Source organism: Somniosus microcephalus, chromosome 8, assembly GCF_052327205.1.
Source record: "Somniosus microcephalus isolate GS21.2 chromosome 8, FLI_Smic_1.0, whole genome shotgun sequence".
NCBI lineage: Eukaryota > Metazoa > Chordata > Chondrichthyes > Squaliformes > Somniosidae > Somniosus > Somniosus microcephalus.
In genome coordinates this window covers 269769261-269792419 of record NC_140994.1, presented here as the reverse complement: position 1 = coordinate 269792419, position 23159 = coordinate 269769261, and the positions used below count along the sequence as shown (strand labels likewise).

At 51.1% G+C, this 23159-nt stretch overlaps 1 protein-coding gene across 2 annotated transcripts in view; it reads right to left on the bottom strand.

Annotated features, from left to right (window-relative positions):
* Nucleotides 1-6472: 6472 nt before the first annotated feature.
* Nucleotides 6473-23159, bottom strand: part of LOC147114396 (tyrosine-protein kinase ITK/TSK-like) — a 200001-nt gene continuing 183314 nt past the window's right edge. For both annotated transcript variants that reach the window (XM_085996069.1, XM_085996070.1), the window contains 2 exons: nucleotides 22375-22532; nucleotides 6473-6648 (listed from right to left, as the gene is read on the bottom strand). In XM_085996069.1, coding sequence (XP_085852195.1) covers nucleotides 6574-6648; nucleotides 22375-22532 — 233 coding nt within the window. In that variant the 3' untranslated portion in view covers nucleotides 6473-6573. The remainder of the gene's footprint in view (nucleotides 6649-22374; nucleotides 22533-23159) is intronic.

Sequence of the window (23159 nt, the reverse complement as noted above, 5' to 3'; positions counted from 1 at the left end):
GTCGGAGGGGCAGTACTGAGGGAGCGCCGCACTGTCGGAGGGGCAGTACTGAGGGAGCGCCGCACTGTCGGAGGGGCAGTACTGAGGGAGCGCCGCACTGTGGGAGGAGCAGTACGGAGAGAGCGCCGCACTGTCGGAGGGGCAGTACTGAGGGAGCTCCGCACTGTCGGAGGGGCAGTACCGAGGGAGTGCCGCACTGTCGGAGGGACAGTACCGAGAGAGCGTCGCACTGTCGGAGGGGCGGTACTGAGGGAGCACTGCACTGTCGGAGGGGCAGTACTGAGGGAGTGCCGTACTGTCGGAGGGGCAGTACCGAGGGAGTGCCGCACTGTCGGAGGGGCAGTACCGAGGGAGCGCCGCACTGTTGGAGGGGCAGTACTGAGGGAGCGCCGCACTGTCAGAGGGGCAGTACTGAGGGAGCGCCGCACCGTCGGAGGGGCAGCACTGAGGGAGCGCCGCACTGTCGGAGGGGCAGTACTGAGGGAGCGCTGCACTGTCGGAGGGGTAGTACTGAGGGAGTGCTGCACTGTCGGAGGGGCAGTACTGAGGGAGCGCCGTACTGTCGGTGGGGCAGTACTGAGGGAGTGCCGCACTGTCGGAGGGGCAGTACTGAGCGAGTGCCGCACTGTCGGAGGGGCAGTACTGAGTGAGCGCCGCACTGTCGGAGGGGCAGTACTGAGGGAGCGCTGCACTGTCGGAGGGGCAGTACTGAGGGAGCACCGCACTGTCGGAGGGGCAGTACTGAGGGAGCGCCGCACTGTCGGAGGGGCAGTACTGAGGGAGCGCCGCACTGGCGGAGGGGCAGTACTGAGGGCGCGCCGCACTGTCGTAGGGGCAGTTCTGAGGGAGCGCCGCACTGTCGGAGGGGCAGTACTGAGGGAGCACCGCCCTGTCGGAGGGGCGGTACTGAGGGAGCGCCGCATTGTCGGAGGCGCAGTACTGAGGGAGCGCCGCACTGTCGGAGGGGCAGTACTGAGGGAGCACCGCACTGTCGGAGGGGCAGTACTGAGGGAGCACCGCACTGTCGGAGGGGCAGTACTGAGGGAGCGCCGCACTGTCGGAGGGGCAGTACTGAGGGAGCGCCGCACTGTCGGAGGGGCAGTACTGAGGGAGTGCCGCACTGTCGGAGGGGCAGTACTGAGGGAGCGCCGCACTGTCGGAGGGGCAGTACTGAGGGAGTGCGGCACTGTCGGAGAGGCAGTACGGAGGGAGTGCTGCACTGTCGGAGGGGCAGTACTGAGGGAGCACCGCACTGTTGGAGGGGCAGTACTGAGGGAGTGCTGCACTGTCGGAGGGGCAGTACTGAGGGAGCACCGCACTGTTGGAGGGGCAGTACTGAGGGAGCGCTGCACTGTCGGAGGGGCAGTACTGAGGGAGTGCGGCACTGTCGGAGGGGCAGTACGGAGGGAGTGCTGCACTGTCGGAGGGGCAGTACTGAGGGAGCACTGCACTGTTGGAGGGGCAGTACTGAGGGAGCGCTGCACTGTCGGAGGGGCAGTACTGAGGGAGCAGCGCACTGTCAGAGGGGCTGTACTGAGGGAGCGCCGCACTGTCGGAGGGGCAGTACTGAGGGAGCGCCGCACTGTCAGAGGGGCAGTACTGAGGGAGTGCGGCACTGTCGGAGGGGCAGTACGGAGGGAGTGCTGCACTGTCGGAGGGGCAGTACTGAGGGAGCACCGCACTGTTGGAGGGGCAGTACTGAGGGAGCGCTGCACTGTCGGAGGGGCAGTACTGAGGGAGCAGCGCACTGTCAGAGAGGCTGTACTGAGGGAGCGCCGCACTGTCGGAGGGGCAGTACTGAGGGAGCGCCGCACTGTCAGAGGGGCAGTACTGAGGGAGCGCCGCACTGTCGGAGGGGCAGTACTGAGGGAGCGCCGCACTGTCGGAGGGGCAGTACTGAGGGAGTGCGGCACTGTCGGAGGGGCAGTACGGAGGGAGCGCTGCACTGTCGGAGGGGCAGTACTGAGGGAGCAGCGCACTGTCGGAGGGGCAGTACTGAGGGAGCGCCGCACTGTCGGAGGGGCAGTACTGAGGGAGCGCCGCACTGTCGGAGGGGCAGTACGGAGGGAGCGCTGCACTGTCGGAGGGGCAGTACTGAGGGAGCGCCGCACTGTCGGAGGGGCAGTACTGAGGGAGTGCGGCACTGTCGGAGGGGCAGTACGGAGGGAGCGCTGCACTGTCGGAGGGGCAGTACTGAGGGAGCAGCGCACTGTCGGAGGGGCAGTACTGAGGGAGCGCCGCACTGTCGGAGGGGCAGTACTGAGGGAGCGCCGCACTGTCGGAGGGGCAGTACTGAGGGAGCGCCGCACTGTCGGAGGGGCAGTACTGAGGGAGCACCGCACTGTCGGAGGGGCAGTACTGAGGGAGCGCCGCACTGTCGGAGGGGCAGTACTGAGGGAGCGCCACACTGTCGGAGGGGCAGTACGGAGGGAGTGCTGCACTGTCGGAGGGTGAAATGTACTGTAGAAATGCAAGTCTTTCTATTGAATCGTTTGAAACCCCGATTATGGCTACGGCCTGACCCCAGTTTCAACAAATTTTAAGGAGAAGGGACATATAGGATAGATATTTTTGTGAAACGTTCTTGCCTTCTGTACGTTCATTCGTTTCAGTGCGTATGTTTTTTTCATTCTATTATCTTTTACAATAAAAACATTTACAGCATCATATTTCCATCTGTGGCCATCATTTCCACAATGGGTGGTTGTAAATTCATTCATTCAGTGTCCGGCTATTCATTTATTTCATTTGTATCATAAAGATTGAACATTTTAAAACTTTATCTCCCAGTATACATCCAAAAAAGTGTCTGATTTTTCTCACAAAGGGGGGTGGAAATCTGGAACTCTCCCCCCCAAAAAGCTGTGGAGGCGGGGGGTCAATTGGAGATGTCAAGACTGAGATTGATCGATTTATTTTCAGTAAGGGTGTCACAGGCAAGGCCAGCATTCATTGACCATCCCTAATTACCCTCGAGAAGGTCAAGGGATGTGGACCCAAGGCGGGGAGATGGAGTTAGGATACAGATCAGCCATGAACTCACTGAATAGCGCAACAGGCTCGAGGGGCTGAATGGCCTCCTTCTATTCCGAATGTTCCTATTTGCCTGAATTCACTTGGATCGTGTTCCCTCGAGTATCGAGGTGTTTGAGATGATTAAAGGATTCGATCGGGTCGAGAGAGAGAAACTATTTCCTCTGGTGGGGGTAGTCCAGAACAAGGGGACAGAACCTTAAAATTAGAGCCCGGCCGTTCAGGGGTGATGTCAGGAAGCACTTCTTCACACAAAGGGTGCTGGGAATCTGGAACTCTCTCCCCGAAAAAGCTGTGGAATCTGAGGGTCAATTGGAGCTTTCAAGACTGAGATCGACAGATTTTTGTTACAGAGAAGATATGGGGAGAAGGTGGGTGGGTGGGGTTGGGGGATATGGGGAGAAGGTGGGTGGGTGGGGTTGGGGATATGGGGAGAAAGGTGGGTGGGTGGGGTTGGGGATATTGGGAGAAGGTGTGTGGGTGGGGTTGGGGGATATGGGGAGAAGGTGGGTGGGTGGGGTTGGGGAGAAGGTGGGTGGGTGGGGTTGGGGATATGGGGAGAAGGTGGGTAGGTGGGGTTGGGGATATGGGGAGAAGGTGGGTTGGTGGGGTTGGGGATATGGGGAGAAGGTGGGGTTGGGGATATGGGGAGAAGGTGGGTGGGTGGGGTTGGGGATATGGGGAAAAGGTGGGTGGGTGGGGTTGGGGATATAGGGAGAAGGTGGGTAGGTGGGGTTGGGGAAATGGGGAGAAGGTGGGTAGGTGGGGGTGAGGGATATGGGGAGAAGGTGGGTAGGTGGGGGTGGGGGATATGGGGAGAAGGTGGGTAGGTGGGGTTGGGGATATGGGGAGAAAGTGGGTAGGAGGGGTTGGGGCTATGGGGAGAAGGTGGGTGGGTGGGGTTGGGGATATGGGGAGAAGGTGGGTGGGTGGGGTTGGGGATATGGGGAGAAGGTGGGTAGGTGGGGTTGGGGATATGGGGAGAAGGTGGGTCGGTGGGGTTGAGGGATATGGGGAGAAGGTGGGTTGGTGGGGTTGGGGATATGGGGAGAAGGTGGGGTTGGGGATATGGGGAGAAGGTGGGTCGGTGGGGTTGAGGATGTGGGGAGAAGGTGGGTGGGTGGGGGTGAGGGATATGGAGAGAAGGTGGGTGGGTGGGGTTGGGGATATGGGGAAAAGGTGGGTAGGTGGGGTTGGGGATATGGGGAGTAGGTGGGTAGGTGGGGTTGGGGATATGGGGAGAAGGTGGGTGGGTGTGGTTGGGGATATGGGGAGAAGGTGGGTCGGTGGGGTTGAGGGATATGGGGAGATGATGGGTGGGTGGGATTGGGGAGAAGGTGGGTGGGTGGGGTTGGGGGATATGGGGAGAAGGTGGGTGGGGTTGGGGATATGGGGAGAAGGTGGGTGGGTGGGGTTGGGGGATATGGGGAGAAGGTGGGTGGGTGGGGTTGGGGATATTGGGAGAAGGTGGGTGGGTGGGGTTGAGGGATATGGGGAGATGGTGGGTGGGTGGGGTTGGGGATATGGGGAGAAGGTGGGTAGGTGGGGTTGGGGATATGGGGAGAAGGTGGGTAGGTGGGGTTGGGGATATGGGGAGAAGGTGGGTAGGTGGGGTTGAGGGATATGGGGAGAAGGTGGGTGGGTGGGGTTGGGGATATGGGGAGAAGGTGGGTAGGTGGGGTTGGGGATATGGGGAGAAGGTGGGTAGGTGGGGTTGAGGGATATGGGGAGAAGGTGGGTGGGTGGGGTTGGGGATATGGGGAGAAGGTGGGTGGGTGGGGTTGGGGAGAAGGTGGGTGGGTGGGGTTGGGGATATGGGGAGAAGGTGGGTAGGTGGGGTTGGGGATATGGGGAGAAGGTGAGTTGGTGGGGTTGGGGATATGGGGAGAAGGTGGGGTTGGGGATATGGGGAGAAGGTGGGTCGGTGGGGTTGAGGATGTGGGGAGAAGGTGGGTGGGTGGGGTTGGGGATATGGGGAGAAGGTGGGTGGGTGGGGTTGGGGATATGGGGAAAAGGTGGGTGGGTGGTGTTGGGGATATAGGGAGAAGGTGGGTAGGTGGGGTTGGGGAAATGGGGAGAAGGTGGGTAGGTGGGGGTGAGGGATATGGGGAGAAGGTGGGTAGGTGGGGGTGGGGGATATGGGGAGAAGGTGGGTAGGTGGGGTTGGGGATATGGGGAGAAAGTGGGTAGGAGGGGGTGAGGGATATGGGGAGAAGGTGGGTAGGTGGGGTTGGGGATATGGGGAGAAGGTGGGTGGGTGGGGTTGGGGATATGGGGAGAAGGTGGGTAGGTGGGGTTGGGGATATGGGGAGAAGGTGGGCGGGTGGGGTTGGGGATATGGGGAGAAGGTGGGTCGGTGGGGTTGAGGGATATGGGGAGAAGGTGGGTTGGTGGGGTTGGGGATATGGGGAGAAGGTGGGGTTGGGGATATGGGGAGAAGGTGGGTCGGTGGGGTTGAGGATGTGGGGAGAAGGTGGGTGGGTGGGGGTGAGGGATATGGAGAGAAGGTGGGTGGGTGGGGTTGGGGATATGGGGAAAAGGTGGGTAGGTGGGGTTGGGGATATGGGGAGTAGGTGGGTAGGTGGGGTTGGGGATATGGGGAGAAGGTGGGTGGGTGTGGTTGGGGATATGGGGAGAAGGTGGGTAGGTGGGGTTGAGGGATATGGGGAGATGGTGGGTGGGTGGGATTGGGGAGAAGGTGGGTGGGTGGGGTTGGGGATATGGGGAGAAGGTGGGTGGGTGGGGTTGAGAGATGTGGAGAGGTGGTGGGTGGGTGGGGTTGGTCTTGATAAAGGGACGGGCCAGTTATGTCCAATCGTCTGTCCCTGATCTTAAAACCTCTAAAGCCCGCCTTCTGATTGAAGCTTCTCATTGGCTGCAAGTTTTCCAGCTGGTTACTGGGATGGGATTGGATTGTCACAGGTCCACCTTGCCCTGGGCCAAGCAAGAATCCACTGCCGGCGTCCTGTGTGTGGAGAGAGGCACCATGTTTCTATCTGGGTCCCTGACCAGCAAAGTCACCTGACACATGAGCAACAGACATGGATGGCAAGACCATAATGGGAGATGAACAATATAGTTCAGGAGCACACAGGGTCAGAGATCGAATCTGGCTTTTCCCAGAAATTCTGTGTCAGTGTCAAAATGTTCAAGCCCTGATATAAAGTGGCGCAGATCCCTGGATTCACCTGATGCTGGAGTCAGGGTACTCCAGCTGTCCTCAGCACCTCGCTGTTGGGGGAGAGATGGGAGGGGCGGGATTCCGACTTCTCATCGATACCAGTGATTGCACTGTGGATGTCGGGTGATGACAGGACTGGGCTCAGCTGTGGTGCCCCCCGTGGTCGAATAACCGAGGCCACACCTCGGCCGAGGTCGCCAGAGGATTCTGCCGCCATTGGACTGTATTCCAGGAAGCATCAAAAATGATTTCCATAAGTAATAAATAAATATTTAATAAATGTTGCCCCGTATTCAAAGCATCCCTGCATCCCGCATTGGATTGTTCCGTTTGAAAGATGCATTGTCCTGATTGGCTATTCACAATTCTCCTGATTCGGAAAGCTCGTTTAGTTCATTCTGAAGCTCAAAAAATGAGGGCCTCTCCTCAGGTCTCTGGGGCGAGAAAAGAGAGAAGGAATTTGTTATTTTTCAACTTTTGAGTAAAACACAGAATGTTGCGCAATCATTGCTCATTGAAACTAAAGTCATAACCAGTCCAGATTAGATCAATGGCCAACATCCACACTCTGCCCACCACTGGGGGGTGCTGTGACCAACACCCTGCCCACCACTGGGGGGCACTGTGATCCACACTCTGCCCACCACTGGGGGGCGCTGTGACCCACACCCTGCCCACCACTGGGGGGCGCTGTGACCCACACCCTGCCCACCACTGGGGGGCACTGTGACCAACACCCTGCTTACCACTAGGGGGTGCTGTGACCCACACCCTGTCCACCACTGGGGGGGCGCTGTGACCCACACCCTGCCCACCACTAGGGGGCGCTGTGACCCACACACTGTCCACCACTGGGGGACGCTGTGACCCACACACTGTCCACCACTAGGGGGCGCTGTGACCCACACACTGTCCACCACTGGGGGGGCACTGTGACCCACACACTGTCCACCACTGGGGGGCGCTGTGACCCACACAATACAATACAATACAATACAAATCGCTTTATTGGCATGATAAGGTACATCTTATGTTGCCAAAGCATCAAAATACATTTATGGTTGAACACATAAACGCGGTTCCATTCATACAGTGTATAAACAGGTATATCCCTGAGTTTATAAATATATTTTCGCCTTGTTTATATATACTCTTGTCTTAGTTTACTGGTTGTCCCTCTGTTCATGGCAAGCTGTAACATAGTGTGCCGCCAGTGTTACACAGCTTCTCTCCTCCCCCAGTAGGAATGGGAGTTTTTGGTTGTCAGTCAGATTTCTGAATTCAGGGCATATTTGTGAGAATTTTTGATAGAAATTCTCTCTGATGCCCTGATATTTTCCACAGGCTGTGAGGAAGTGCATCTCTGTCTCAACTACTCCCTGACTGCAGTGAGAGCATATCCTGTCTTCTCTTGGCAGCCTGGTCTGCCTGTGTCTGCCTTTTTCGATCGCTAGGCTATGTTCGCTAAGTCTGTACCTTGTCAAGGTTCTTCTCAGTTTGTTATCCTTTACCATGGTCAGGTAATCAGCTATGTTGTATTGTCTGTTTAGGGCCAAGTAGCAATTGAGTTTGCTTTGGGTTTTTGTTGTTTCTGCCCAATATGACAGATATTTTTCCTTTTGCTTAGCGACGATTGTGTTGGGTCGAATTCTTTGTGTTACCCTGTCACTGTCCTGGGGCTGGTTATTGTTAGTATTGTTATTAGTTACTTTATTGAGTCCCAGGACTAGTTGACTGAGGGTATTCTTCTTTATGGTCAGCTCTTGGCATTTCAGGGCGTCGTAGTGATAGCATTGGGGGTTGCTCATTTGTAGGTGATTCCAAAATTTGGTGGCTCTTTTTTGGATAGTGATTATTAATGGGTATTGGCCTAGTTCCGCCCTGCATGCGTTGTTTACTGTTTTCCTTTGAGTCCGGAGGATACTTTTACAGAATTCCGCATGTAGGATCTCAATTGGGTGTTTGTCCCATTTTGCAAAATCTTGTTGTGTTAGTGGTCCCCAGACCTCACTGCCATAGAGTGCAATTGGTTCAATTACTGATTTGAAAATTTTGAGCCAAATGATAATTGGGATTTCTATTTGGATTGATTTTTTGATGGCATAGAAAGCCCTTCTTGCTTTCTCTTTCAGTTCATTCACAGCCAGTTTGAAGTTTCCCGTAGAACTGATTTTTAAGCCCAAGTATGTGTAGTGAGTGGTTTGTTCAATTTTGGTTGTTCCTACTGTGAAATTTATTGTGGGTCCATGTTGTTTGGATCTTTGCTGGAACACAAGGACTTTGGTTTTTTGGGGATTTATTGTCAGGGCCCAAGTCTGGCAGTACGACTCCAGCAGGTCCAGGTTCTGCTGTAGACCCTCCTTAGTTGGTGACAGCAGAACCAGGTCGTCGGCATTGTCCACCACTGGGGGGCGCTGTGACCCACACACTGTCCACCACTGGGGGGCGCTGTAACCCACACTTTGTCCACCACTGGGGGGCGCTGTGACCCACACACTGTCCACCACTGGGGGGCGCTGTGACCCACACACTGTCCACCACTGGGGGGGCGCTGTGACCCACACACTGTCCACCACTGGGGGGCGCTGTGACCCACACACTGTCCACCACTGGGTGACGCTGTGACCCACACTCTGCCCACCACTGGGGGGCGCTGTTACCCACACCCTGCCCACCACTGTGGGGCGCTGTGACCCACACTCTGCCCACCACTGAGGGGCGCTGTGACCCGCACTCTGACCACCACTTGGGGGCGCTGTGACTCACACATTTCTCTTCACTTTTTGGCAACAGGTGTCTCTGGTCATTGACCCAGCCCTCTCTCTCTGTCTCTCTCTCTCTTTCTCTCTCTCGCTGTCTCTCTCTCTGTCTTTCTGTCTCTCAATTCAATTCAATTCAATTCAATTCAAATCGCTTTATTGGCATGACAAGTTACATCTCATGTTGCCAAAGCATCGAAAAACATTCATGTTTGTACACAAAAATACAGATCTATCCATACAGTGTATAAACAGATATATCCCTGAGTGTATAAATATACATTCATATAATTTATATATACTCTTCTCTTATATTTAGTGGTTGTTCCTCTGTTTATGGCAAGCTGTAATATAGTGTGCCGCTAGTGTTACACAATTTCTCTCTTCCCCTAGTAGGCATGGGAGTTTTTGGTCGTCATTCAAATTTCTGAATTCCGGGCATATTTTTGTGAATTTTGGGTAGAAATTCTCCCTTATGCCCTGATATTTTCTACAAGCTGTGAGGAAGTGCATCTCTGTCTCCACCACTGCCTGACTGCAGTGAGAGCATATCCTGTCCTCTCTTGGTAGCCGGGTCTGCCTGTGTCTACCTTTTTCGATCGCCAGGCTATGTTCACTAAGTCTGTACATTGTCAAGGTTTTTCTCAGTTTGCTATCCTTTACCATGGTCAGGTAATCAGCCATGTTGTATTGTCTGTTTAGGGCCAAGTAGCAATTGAGTTTGCTTTGGGTTTTTGTTGTTTCTGCCCAATATGACAGATATTTTTCCTTTTGCTTAGCGACGATTGTGTTGGGTCGAATTCTTTGTGTTACGCTGTCACTGTCCTGGGGCTGGTTATTGTTAGTAGTGTTAGTAGTTACTTCACTGAGTCCCAGGACTAGTTGACTGAGGGTATTCTTCTTTATGGTCCTCTCTTGGCATTTCAGGGCTTCGTAATGATAGCATTGGGGGTTGCTCATTTCTAGGTGTTTCCAAAATTTGGTGGCTCTTTTTTGGACAGTGATTATTAATGGATATTGGCCTAGTTCTGCCCTGCATGCATTGTTTACGGTTTTCCTTTGAGTCCGGAGGATACTTTTACAGAATTCTGCATGTAGGATCTCAATTGGGTGTTTGTCCCATTTTGCAAATTCTTGTTGTGTTAGCGGTCCCCACACCTCACTGCCATAGAGTGCAATTGGATCAATTACTGATTTGAAAATTTTGAGCCAAATGCTAATTGGGATTTCTATTTGGATTGATTTTTTAATGGCATAGAAAGCCCTTCTTGCTTTCTCTTTCAGTTCATTCACAGCCAGATGGAAATTTCCCGTAGAACTGATTTTTAAGCCCAAGTATGTGTAGTTAGTGGTTTGTTCAATTTTGGTTGTTCCTAGTGTGAAATTTATTTTGGGTCCCTGATGTCTGGATCTTTGCTGGAACACAAGGACTTTGGTTTTTTGGGGATTTATTGTCAGGGCCCAAGTCTGACAGTACGACTCCAGCAGATCCAGGTTCTGCTGTACACTCTCCTTACTTGGTGACAGCAGAACCAGGTTATCTGCATAGAGGAGGAATTTAACCTTGGATTCATATAGGGTGAGGCCGGGTGCTGTAGATTGTTCAAGTAGTTTTGCCAATTCATTTATGTAAATATTAAAGAGTGTCGGTGAGATTGGCGAGCCCTGCGTCACCCCCCGCCCCTGTGGGAAGTATTTTGTTTGTTTGTCTCCAATTTTAACTGCACATTTGTTGTTTGTATATATTGATTTAATTACATCATATGTTTTTCCCCCTACACCGCTTTCGATAAGTTTCAGGAATAAACCGTCATGCCAGATGGAATCGAAAGCCTTCTGGAAATCTATAAAGCATGCGTAGATTTTGCTTTTGTTTTGATGAACGTGTTTGTCAATTAGGGTCTGTAGGGTGAAGATATGATCTCTCTCTCTCTCTCTTTCTCTGTCTCTCTTTCTCTCGCTCTCTGTCTCTCTCACCTCTGAGTGAGAAGATTGTGGGTTCAAGTCCCACTCCAGACAATACAATACAATACAATTCGCTTTATTGGCATGATAAGGTACATCTTATGTTGCCAAAGCATCAAAATACATTTATGGTTGAACACATAAACGCGGTTCCATTCATACAGTGTATAAACAGGTATATCCCTGAGTTTATAAATATATTTTCGCCTTGTTTATATATACTCTTGTCTTAGTTTACTGGTTGTCCCTCTGTTCATGGCAAGCTGTAACATAGTGTGCCGCCAGTGTTACACAGCTTCTCTCCTCCCCCAGTAGGAATGGGAGTTTTTGGTTGTCAGTCAGATTTCTGAATTCAGGGCATATTTGTGAGAATTTTTGATAGAAATTCTCTCTGATGCCCTGATATTTTCCACAGGCTGTGAGGAAGTGCATCTCTGTCTCAACTACTCCCTGACTGCAGTGAGAGCATATCCTGTCTTCTCTTGGCAGCCTGGTCTGCCTGTGTCTGCCTTTTTCGATCGCTAGGCTATGTTCGCTAAGTCTGTACCTTGTCAAGGTTCTTCTCAGTTTGTTATCCTTTACCATGGTCAGGTAATCAGCTATGTTGTATTGTCTGTTTAGGGCCAAGTAGCAATTGAGTTTGCTTTGGGTTTTTGTTGTTTCTGCCCAATATGACAGATATTTTTCCTTTTGCTTAGCGACGATTGTGTTGGGTCGAATTCTTTGTGTTACCCTGTCACTGTCCTGGGGCTGGTTATTGTTAGTATTGTTATTAGTTACTTTATTGAGTCCCAGGACTAGTTGACTGAGGGTATTCTTCTTTATGGTCAGCTCTTGGCATTTCAGGGCGTCGTAGTGATAGCATTGGGGGTTGCTCATTTGTAGGTGATTCCAAAATTTGGTGGCTCTTTTTTGGATAGTGATTATTAATGGGTATTGGCCTAGTTCCGCCCTGCATGCGTTGTTTACTGTTTTCCTTTGAGTCCGGAGGATACTTTTACAGAATTCCGCATGTAGGATCTCAATTGGGTGTTTGTCCCATTTTGCAAAATCTTGTTGCGTTAGTGGTCCCCAGACCTCACTGCCATAGAGTGCAATTGGTTCAATTACTGATTTGAAAATTTTGAGCCAAATGCTAATTGGGATTTCTATTTGGATTGATTTTTTGATGGCATAGAAAGCCCTTCTTGCTTTCTCTTTCAGTTCATTCACAGCCAGTTTGAAGTTTCCCGTAGAACTGATTTTTAAGCCCAAGTATGTGTAGTGAGTGGTTTGTTCAATTTTGGTTGTTCCTACTGTGAAATTTATTGTGGGTCCATGTTGTTTGGATCTTTGCTGGAACACAAGGACTTTGGTTTTTTGGGGATTTATTGTCAGGGCCCAAGTCTGGCAGTACGACTCCAGCAGGTCCAGGTTCTGCTGTAGACCCTCCTTAGTTGGTGACATCAGAACCAGGTCGTCGGCATAGAGGAGGAATTTAACCTTGGATTCATATAGGGTGAGGCCGGGTGCTGTAGATTGTTCAAGTAGTTTTGCCAATCCATTAATGTAAATATTAAAGAGTGTCGGTGAGATTGGCGAGCCCTGCGTCACCCCCCGCCCCTGTGGGAAGTATTTTGTTTGTTTGTCTCCAATTTTAACTGCACATTTATTGTTTGTATACATTGATTTAATTACATCATATGTTTTACCTCCTACCCCGCTTTCGATAAGTTTCAGGAATAAACCATCATGCCAGATGGAGTCGAAAGCCTTCTGGAAATCTACAAAGCATGCGTAGATTTTGCTTTTGTTATGGTGAACGTGTTTGTCAATTAGGGTCTGTAGGGTGAAGATATGATCGGATGTTCTATAGTTTGGCAGGAATCCAATTTGGCTTTTACTCAAGACATTGTGCTCTTCAAGGAAGTTTATAAGTCTTTTGTTTATGATGCTACAGAATACCTTCCCCAGGTTACTGTTTACACAGATGCCTCGATAGTTGTTTGGGTCGATTTTGTCCCCACTTTTGTATATGGGTGTTATGAGTCCTTTGTTCCAGATGTCAGGGAAATAACCGACACTCAGAACCAAGTTGAAGAGTTTTAGGATAGCCAGTTTCAGTTTGTCGTCTGCGTGTTTAATCATCTCGTTTAGTATGCCGTCTGTCCCGCAAGCTTTTCCTGGTCGCAGGTCCTTGAGTTTTTCAAGAAGTTCTTTTTCTGTTATTATGGCGTCTAGCGGGTTTTGGTTATCTTTTATGGCCATTTCAAGCTTTTCAAGTTTTTTGCGTATTTGGTGTTGCTCTGGTCCTAGTGTGTTTTTCTGGTATAATTTTTCAAAGTGGTTTACCCATGTGTCCCCATTTTGAATGGACAAATCGTCGTGTTGTTTTTTGTGTAGTGTTTTCAAGTTGTCCCAGAAACAATTCGACTCAATGGATTCCTCCATGGAGCTGAGTGTATTCTTAATAAATTGCTCTTTTTTGGTCCTGAGTGTGTTTCTGTATTGTGTTAGCGTCTGACAATAAGTAAGGCGTAATTCCTCGTTTTCTGGATGTCTGTGTTTTTGGTTTGATAGTTTTCTAAGTTTTTTCCTCATGTTATGGCAATCATGGTCAAACCATTTTTCATAGTTTTTTGTTTTGGGTTTGTTCTTGCGAGCTTTCAAGTTTGCATTTGTTGCCAAATTATCAAAAATATTGTTTAGTTTACTAACTGCCCGGTTTACGCCTTCTTTATTGTGAGTGTATATGTTATCCAGAAAGGTGTCTAAGAGAGCTTGAGTTGATGCATTGCTAATTGTTTTCTGGTATTTTTCCGTGTCGTTTTTGGCCCATCTGTACGATTTTTTGGTGTTGTACAGTTTACTGGGTTGTGTTTCTATGTTGTTTGTTTCTGTCTTTTTGAGAAACATAGTAATTTGACTGTGATCTGACAGTGTTGTTTGTGGTTTGACTGTGAATGCTCTGAAAGAGGATGGGTCCAAGTCTGTAATCATATAGTCTACTGTGCTGCAGCCAAGAGGTGAGCAGTAGGTCGATCTTCCTAGGAGGTCTCCTATGAACCTACCATTGACAATGTACAGACCCAGGTTTCGACAGAGCTGTAGTAGCTGTTTACCGTTGGTATTTGACTGCTTGTCGCAGTTATGCCTGTATGGAAGGGAAGGGATGTCAAAGTGGTTATTCCCGAATACGTAATTGTTTCCCTGATTATTGGTGAAGTCTGGTTCTTCGCCCGTTCTTGAATTGAGGTCCCCACAGATCAACACGTTCCCCTGGGCCTGGTATTGGATAATTTCCCCCTCCATGTTGGAGAAGGTGTCCTCTTTGTAGTATGGGGAATCGATTGGAGGGATATAAAGTGCGCAAATGTAAACATCTTGGGTGTTTGAGATAATCTCCCTCTCAAGTTTGAGCCACATATGGTTTTCGCCCTTTTTTTATAAATTTGATGTAATTCTTAAGTTCTGTTTTAAACCAGATCAGTATGCCTCCGGAGTCTCTGCCTTGGGTTACACTTGGTAATTTATTGGAGGGGACCACTAGCTCAGTGTACCCTTGGGGACAGCCGGTGTGTCCTTTTCCTTTATACCAAGTTTCCTGTAAAATGATAATATCTAGATCTTTAGTTTCCTCTATGAACTCTGGGGTCCTACTCTTCACTTCTCGCAGTGAAGAGCGTAGACCTTGGATATTCCAGGTCGAAATATATAAGGATTTCATGTTAAGTTTTATCTTTTTCTATGATAGGTTAAAGAGTGGTACGTGTTTGTCGTGTCTAAGTGTGGGGGAAAAAAAGATCACCCCAGTTGTCTACAAAAGTTAATACAATTTGGTTACAGTTCTTTCTATTAATTAGTCCTTGATCCATAAGGCGGAAGTAGATGCTGCTGCACACTTGAGCACACTTGAGCACAAAAATCCAGGCTGACACTCCAGTGTGATACTGAGGGAGTGCTGCACTGTCGGAGGGGCAGTACGGAGGGAGCGCCGCACTGTCGGAGGGGCAGTACTGAGGGAGTGCTGCGCTGTCGGCGGGGCAGTACTGAGGGAGTGCTGCACTGTCGGAGGGGCAGTACTGAGGGAGCAATGCACTGTCAGAGGGGCAGTACTGAGGGAATGCTGCACTATCGGAGGGGCAGCACTGAGGGAGCGCTGCACTGTCGGCGGGGCAGTACTGAGGGAATGCTGCACTATCGGAGGGGCAGTACTGAGGGAGCGCCGCACTGTCGGAGGGGCAGTACTGAGGGAGCGCCGCACTGTCGGAGGGGCAGTACTGAGGGAGCAATGCACTGTCAGAGGGGCAGTACTGAGGGAATGCTGCACTATCGGAGGGGCAGTACTGAGGGAGCGCCGCACTGTCGGAGGGGCAGTACTGAGGGAGCGCTGCACTGTCGGAGGTGCAGTACTGAGGGAGCAATGCACTGTCGGAGGGGCAGTACTGAGGGAGCGCCGCACTGTCGGAGGGGCAGTACTGAGGGAGCAATGCACTGTCGGCGGGGCAGTACTGAGGGAATGCTGCACTATCGGAGGGGCAGTACTGAGGGAGCGCCGCACTGTCGGAGGGGCAGTACTGAGGGAGCGCTGCACTGTCGGAGGTGCAGTACTGAGGGAGCAATGCACTGTCGGAGGGGCAGTACTGAGGGAGCGCCGCACTGTCGGAGGGGCAGTACTGAGGGAGTGCTGCACTGTCGGAGGGGCAGTACTGAGGGAGCAATGCACTGGAGGTGCCGTCTTTTGGATGAGACATCAAACTGACACCTTGTCTGCTCTCAGGTGGATGTAAAAGATCCCACGGCACAATTTCAAAGAAGAGGAGGGGAGTTATCCCCGATGTCCTGGAGCCAGTATTTATCCCTGAATCAATATCACTACAACAGATTATCTGGTCTATATCACTTTGTTGTTTGTGGGATCTTGCTGTGCGCAAATTGACTGCCACATTTCCCACATTACAACAGTGACTACACTTCGAAAGTACCTCACATTGGCTGTAAAGCGCTTTGAGACGTCCTGAGGTTATGAAAGGTGCTAGAGAAATGCAAGTCTTTCTTTCTTCACTTTCTTGCAAGTATTTAGCAGCAGTAGTCACGGGTTATTGACCCAGAGCAGGTACACCGCCGGGTTTTACTGACTCCCTCCCTAACTAAGGGACAGTGAGGCCGATTGAATTGCACCAGCGCTGCCCCGGAAGGCATCAGCTAACTCAGCACAGGTGAAACCTGCAAACCTTCCTAGCCCTCAGGGTCTGTGGCACATGAGCTGCATCAACCAGCTTAATCCCGAGCACGTTTAACCGCTTATACACATGATAGAATGTCACAGCACCCACAGTGTGGACCGTGCGGGTCACAGCGCCCCCTAGTGGTGGGCAGAGTGTGGGCCACAGCGCCCCCTAGTGGTGGACAGAGTGTGTGTCACAGCGCCCCCTAGTGGTGGACAGAGTGTGGGTCACAGCACCCACAGTGTGGACCGTGCGGGTCACAGCGCTCCCAGTGGTGGGCAGTGTGCGGGTCACAGCGCCCCCAGTGGTTAGCAGAGTGCAGGTCACAGCGCCGCCCAGTGGTGGGCAGAGTGCGGGTCACAGCACCTCCAGTGGTGGGCAGTGTGTGTGTCGCAGCGTCCTCTAGTGGTGGGCAGTGTGTGTATCACAGCGCCCTGTAGTGGTGGGCAGAGTGCAGATCACAGCGCCTCCCAGTGGCGGACAGAGTGTGTCATAGAGTCATAGAGTTATGCAGCACGGATAGAGGCCCTTCGGCCCATCGTGTCCACGCCGGCCATCAAGCCCTGTCTGATCTAATCCCATATTCCAGCATTTGGTCCGTAGCCTTGTATGCTATGGCATTTCAAGTGCTCATCCAAATGCTTCTTAAATGTTGTGAGGGTTCCTGCCTCCACAACCCTTTCAGGCAGTGAGTTCCAGACTCCAACCACCCTCTGGGTGAAAAAGTTCTTTCTCAATTCCCCTCTAAACCTCCCGCCCTTTACCTTGAATCTATGCCCCCTAGTTATTGACCCCTCTACTAAGGGAAAAAGCTCCTCAGCATCCATCCTATCTATGCCCCTCATAATTTTGTACACCTCAATCATGTCCCCCCTCAGCCTCCTCTGCTCCAAGGAAAACAAACCCAATCTGCCCAGTCTCTCTTCATAGCTGAAGCGCTCCAGCCCCGGTAACATCCTGGTGAACCTCCTCTGCACCCTCTCCAACGCGATCACATCCTTCCTGTAGTGTGGCGACCAGAACTGCACACAGTATTCCAGCTGTGGCCTAACCAGTGTTTTATACAGTTCCATCATAACCTCCTTGCTCTTATATTCAATGCCTCGGCTAATGAAGGCAAGTATCCCATATGCCTTTTTTACCACCTTATCCACCTGTTCCGCCGCCTTCAGGGATCTGTGTACTTGCACACCCAGATCCCTCTGACCCTCCGTCTTGCCTAGGGTCTTACCATTCATTGTGTATTCCCTTGCCTTGTTAGTCCCCCCAAAGTGCATCACCTCGCACTTTTCCGGGTTAAATTCCATTTGCCACTGTTCCGCCCATCTGACCAACCCATCTATATCGTCCTGCAGACTGAGGCTACCCTCCTCGCTATTTACCACCCTACCAATTTTTGTATCATCCGCGAACTTACTGATCATACCTTTTACATTCATATCCAAGTCATTAATGTAGACCACAAACAGCAAGGGACCCAGCACCGATCCCTGTGGTACCCCACTGGCCACAGGCTTCCAGTCACAAAAACAACCTTCGACCATCACCCTCTGCCTTCTGTCACTAAGCCAGTTTTGTATCCAATGTGCCAAGGCACCCTGGATTCCATGGGCTCTTACCTTCTTGACCAGTCTCCTGTGCGGGACTTTATCGAAGGCCTTACTGAAATCCATATATACCACATCCACTGCGTTACCCTCATCCACACACCTAGTCACCCCCTCAAAAAATTCAATCAAATTAGTCAGACATGATCTTCCCTTGACAAAGCCATGTTGACTATCCCTGATTAATCCTTGCCTCTCCAAGTGGAGACAAATTTTGTCCCTCAGAATTTTTTCCAATAATTTTCCTACCACTGATGTTAGGCTCACTGGCCTGTAGTTCCCTGGTTTTTCCCTACTTCCCTTCTTGAATAATGGTACTACACATTAGCAGTTCTCCAGTCCTCTGGCACATCCCCTGTGGCCAGAGAGGTCCTGAATATATGTGTTAGAGCCCCCGCAATCTCTTCCTTTGCCTCACACAGCAGCCTGGGATACATTTTATCCGGGCCTGGGGATTTATCCATTTTTAGGCCAGCTAAAACCGCCAATACCTCCTCCCTCTCGATGTGAATATGTTCAAGCATATCACAGTCCCCCCGCCCTATTTCTATGTCTACATCGTCCTTCTCCATAGTGAAAACAGATGCAAAAAATTCATTTAGAACCCCTCCTACATCTTCCGGCTCCACACACAGATTGCCACTTTTGTCCCTAATGGGCCCTATTTTTTCCCTAGTTATCCTCTTACCCTTAATATACTTATAAAACATCTTAGGATTTTCCTTTATTTTGCTCGCCAGTGTTATTTCATGGCCCCTCCTTGATCTCCTAATTTATTTTTTAAGTATCCCCCTGCACTTTTTGTACTCCTTTAGGGCTTCCTCCGTCTTTAGCCTTTTGTATCTGCCAAAAGCCCTCCTTTTTTTCCTAATCCATTCTCGTATATCCCCTGACATCCAAGGTTCCCTGTGGTTTTTGGAACCACCCTTGACCTTTACGGGAACATGTTGCCATTGTATGATCTCAATCTCCCTTCTGAAAGCCTCCCATTGCTCTGATGCGGATTTTCCTACAAGTAGCTGATCCCAGTCCATTTTGGCCAGATCCTGCCTTATCCTATTAAAATCGGCCTTCCCCCAATTTAGAACCTTTATTTCCGGCCCATCCCTGTCCTTTTCCATGACCACCTTAAATCTTACCATATTATGGTCACTGTCACCAAAGTGCTCACCTACTAGCACTTTTTCCACTTGGCCGGCCACATTCCCTAGAATTAGGTCCAGTACCGCCCCCTCTCTTGTAGGACTTTCTACATGCTGGCTCAAAAAGCTCTCCTGGATGCACTTTAAGAATTCTACACCCTCTGAGCCTTTCACACTCTGACTATCCCAGTTAATATTGGGGAAGTTGAAATCCCCCATTATTATTACCCTATTATTTGCACATTTCTCTGAGATTTGCCTACATATCTGTTCCTCTATCTCCCCCTGACTGTTTGGAGGCCTATAGTACACTCCCATCAAAGTGCTTGCCCCCTTTTTGTTTTGTGTCGCAGCGCCCTCTAGTGGTGGGCACAGTGTGGGTCACAGTGCCCTCTAGTGGTGGGCAGGGTGTGGGTCACAGCGCCCCCAGTGGTGGGCAGAGTGTGGGTCACAGCGACGCCCCAGTGGTGGGTGCGGTGCGTGTCTCAGCATCCCCCAGTGGTGGGCAGAGTGTGGACAGTGAGGGTCTCACCGCCACCAGTTGTGGGCACGGTGCGGGTCTCATTGCCTTCCCAGTGGTTGTCGGGTGCGGGTCACAGCGCTCCCAGTGGTGGGCAGTGTGTGGGTCACAGCGCCCCCAGTGGTTAGCAGAGTGCAGGTCACAGCGCCGCCCAGTGGTGGGCAGAGTGCGGGTCACAGCACCCCCAGTGGTGGGCAGTGTGTGTGTCGCAGCGCCCTCTAGTGGTGGGCAGTGTGTGTGTCACAGCGCCCTCTAGTGGTGGGCAGAGTGTGGGTCACAGCGCCCTCTAGTGGTGGGCAGAGTGCGGATCACAGCGCCTCCCAGTGGTGGACAGAGTGTGTGTCGCAGCGCCCTCTAGTGGTGGGCACAGTGTGGGTCACAGTGCCCTTTAGTGGTGGGCAGGGTGTGGGTCACAGCGCCCCCCAGTGGTGGGCAGAGTGTGGGTCACAGCGCCCCCCAGTGGTGGGCAGAGTGTGGGTCACAGCGCCCCCCAGTGGTGGGCAGAGTGTGGGTCACAGCGCCCCCCAGTGATGGGCAGAGTGTGGGTCACAGCGCCCCCCAGTGGTGGGCAGTGTGTGTGTCGCAGCGCCCTCTAGTGGTGGGCAGTGTGTGTGTCGCAGCGCCCTCCAGTGGTGGGTAGTGTGTGGGTCACAGCGCCCCCCAGTGGTGGGCAGAGTGTGGGTCACAGCGCCCCCCAGTGGTGGGCAGAGTGTGGGTCACAGCGCCCCCCAGTGGTGGGCAGAGTGTGGGTCACAGCGCCCCCCAGTGGTGGGCAGGGTGTGGGTCACAGCGCCCCCCAGTGGTCGGCAGGGTGTGGGTCACAGCGCCCCCCAGTGGTGGGCAGAGTGTGGGTCACAGCGCCCCCCAGTGGTGGGCAGGGTGTGGGTCACAGCGCCCCCCAGTGGCTGAGCTTTACTGAAGTTGCAGGAGGTTCAACCTCACCAGTGAAGGTAAAACAGACGTTACACAGAAGGAACTGTTTCTCTCTGTGAGTTGAATAGACTTTGAACTCGTGCCAGAAAAGCAGGTTTAATTGTAGTTTAGCTCAACCTCACAGATGCAGATTTTAAAAATGGACAACCGGGAGCTTCGCTCCAGGCTAAGGTTCCAAATGATCTTCAATCAATGAGTGAATTTTCCCAATGTTTCCCCTCGGGTTTAGTTCCATGGGGACCTTCCATTCCCTCCCCAAAGTGGTTGTTCTTCCTGTTCACACTGTGTCAGTGGAATATTTAACCGCAGGAAACATCACCGCAGCGACCAATCCTGTCCTTACCCAATCTCTGGCCCAGAAATCCAATCGCGCCCGGAATCGTGTGCGCAGGGGCCGGAGCGCCCGCTGCAGGCGCCTGTTACTATTGACTCAGGCTGCGCGCAATATTCCTGCTGCCTGATCATTCTGGTGACTCTGCACTGCCCCACTCCCTCACCCCTCCAAGGGTACGGGTACAGTAGAATAGTGGTTATGTTACTGGATTAGTTAATCCAGAGTAACAACAGAAAATGCTGGAAAAACTCAGCAGGCCAGGCAACATCCGTGGAGGGAAATTAGAATAGTTAATCCAGAGGCCTGAACTAATGATCTGCGCGAAGTGAGTACAAATCCCATCACAGGCAGCGGTTTAATTAAATCTGGAATTAAAAGCTAGTCTCAGTAATGGTGACCACAAAACTACCGGATTGTTGTAAAAACCCATCGGGTTCACTGATGTTCCTTTAGTGACGGAAATCTGCTGTCCTTACCTGGTCTGGCCTATATGTGACTCCAGTCCCACAGCAATGTGGTTGACTCTTAACTGCCCTCTGTGTTTCAAGGCGGCGGCTCACCACCACCTTCTCAAGGGTAGTTAGGGATGGGCAATAAAGGTTGGCCTTGCCAGCGACGCCCAGAACTGAACGCAGTTTAACCAGAGCTCTGTACAACTGAGAATCACTTCCAGACCCCGAGATAATGGCCAACACTCCATTAGCCTTTTAAATTATTTTTTGGACCTGTCCACTAGCTTTTAGTGATTGGTTTGCTTGGACCCCTGAATCTCTCGGCTCCTCTACAGTTCCGAGCTTCTCACCATTTAGAGAATTCTCTGATCGATCTTTCTCAGATCCAAAATAAGAAATAGGAGCAGGAGTCGGCCATTCGGCCCTTCGAGCCTGCTCCGCCATTCAATGAGATCATGGCTGATCTTCTGCCTCAACTCCATTCACCGGCCTGATCGCCATATCCCTTGATGCCCTTACTAGTCAGAAATCTATCGACTTCTGTTTTGAATATACCCAATGACTGAGCCTCCACAGCCCTCTGGGGTAGAGAATTCCAAAGATTCACCACCTGTGTGTGAAGAAATTTCTTCTCATCTCAGTCCTGAATGGCCGACCCTTTATCCTGAGGCTGTGGCCCCTGGTTCTAGACTCCCCAGCCAAGGGAAACATTCACCCAGCATCCACCCTATCAAGCCCTGTAATAATTTTGTATGCTTCAATGAGATCCCCTCTCATTCTTCTGAATTCAAGAGAATACAGACCTAGTTTACCCAATCTCTTCTCATACAACAGTCCCGCCATCCCAGGAATCAATCTCATGAACCTTCGTTGCACTCCCTCTATGGCAAGTATATCCTTCCTTAGTTAAGGAGACCAAAATTGTACACAGACCTCACACTTCCCCACATTGAACTCCATCTGCCACAGGTTTGCCCACTCACTGAATCTATCAATGTCCCTTAGCAACTTCCCGCTCCCGTCTCCACAACTTACTGTGCTTAGTAACTTGGTGTCTTCTGCAAACTTGGATATACAACTCTCTGCACCTTCATCCAAGTCATTGATAAATATGGTGAAAAGCTGAGGCCCCGGGGGACCATCACTTGTCACATCCCACCACCTGCTGTACACTGATACCAATGAGTGGGACACGAATCTGAGAATTATCTACGGGTGAATTTATTGCTTGTGACACAAACCTCAAGCCAGCAGCAACTCATGATTTTGTAGATGAAAGGAGATGCCAGTTTTGGTTTCTGAAGGCGGAATCCAGCTGTGAGTTCTTCAACTACTTCCGAGTTCAAGCGGTTCTCGTAGGGCATCTTTCCCTCAGAGAACACCTCCCATATCAGCACTCCTGCAAGAAAGCAGAGAACATGAGCAGCGACTGCCCCAGATTGTTACTCACTCATACTTGCTCTTCATTACTCGCCCCTTATTCATTGCTGAATCCGTTTATTACTTGCCTCTTTTCATTGCTGATAGTTACTACTTCCTAATCGCAGTAACCTCCTCCAGCCCTACAACCCTCCGAGATCTTTGTGCATTGCAATGCTTTGTGCATTGAGTGCTGTTGGAGTTTTGCTAAGTGGGAGAAAAATCATTTAAGTGTATTTTGTGAATTTTAGTGTGTTAAGAAGTCAATTATTTGAAGTAAGTTTAATTTTTTAAGGGTTTTTTAAACTCTTGGGCAGTTTAAACAGGAAGTAGAATCCGGGTATAAAAGGGGAGGGGCTAGTGCGGTGCAAGTGCGGTGCACGGAGTGCTTTGTGCATTGAGTGCTGTTGGAGTTTTGCTAAGTGGGAGAAAAATCATTTAAGTGTATTTTGTGAATTTTAGTGTGTTAAGAAGTCAATTATTTGAAGTAAGTTTAATTTTTTAAGGGTTTTTTAAACTCTTGGGCAGTTTAAACAGGAAGTAGAATCCGGGTATAAAAGGGGAGGGGCTAGTGCGGTGCACAGAGTGCTTTGTGCATTGAGTGCTG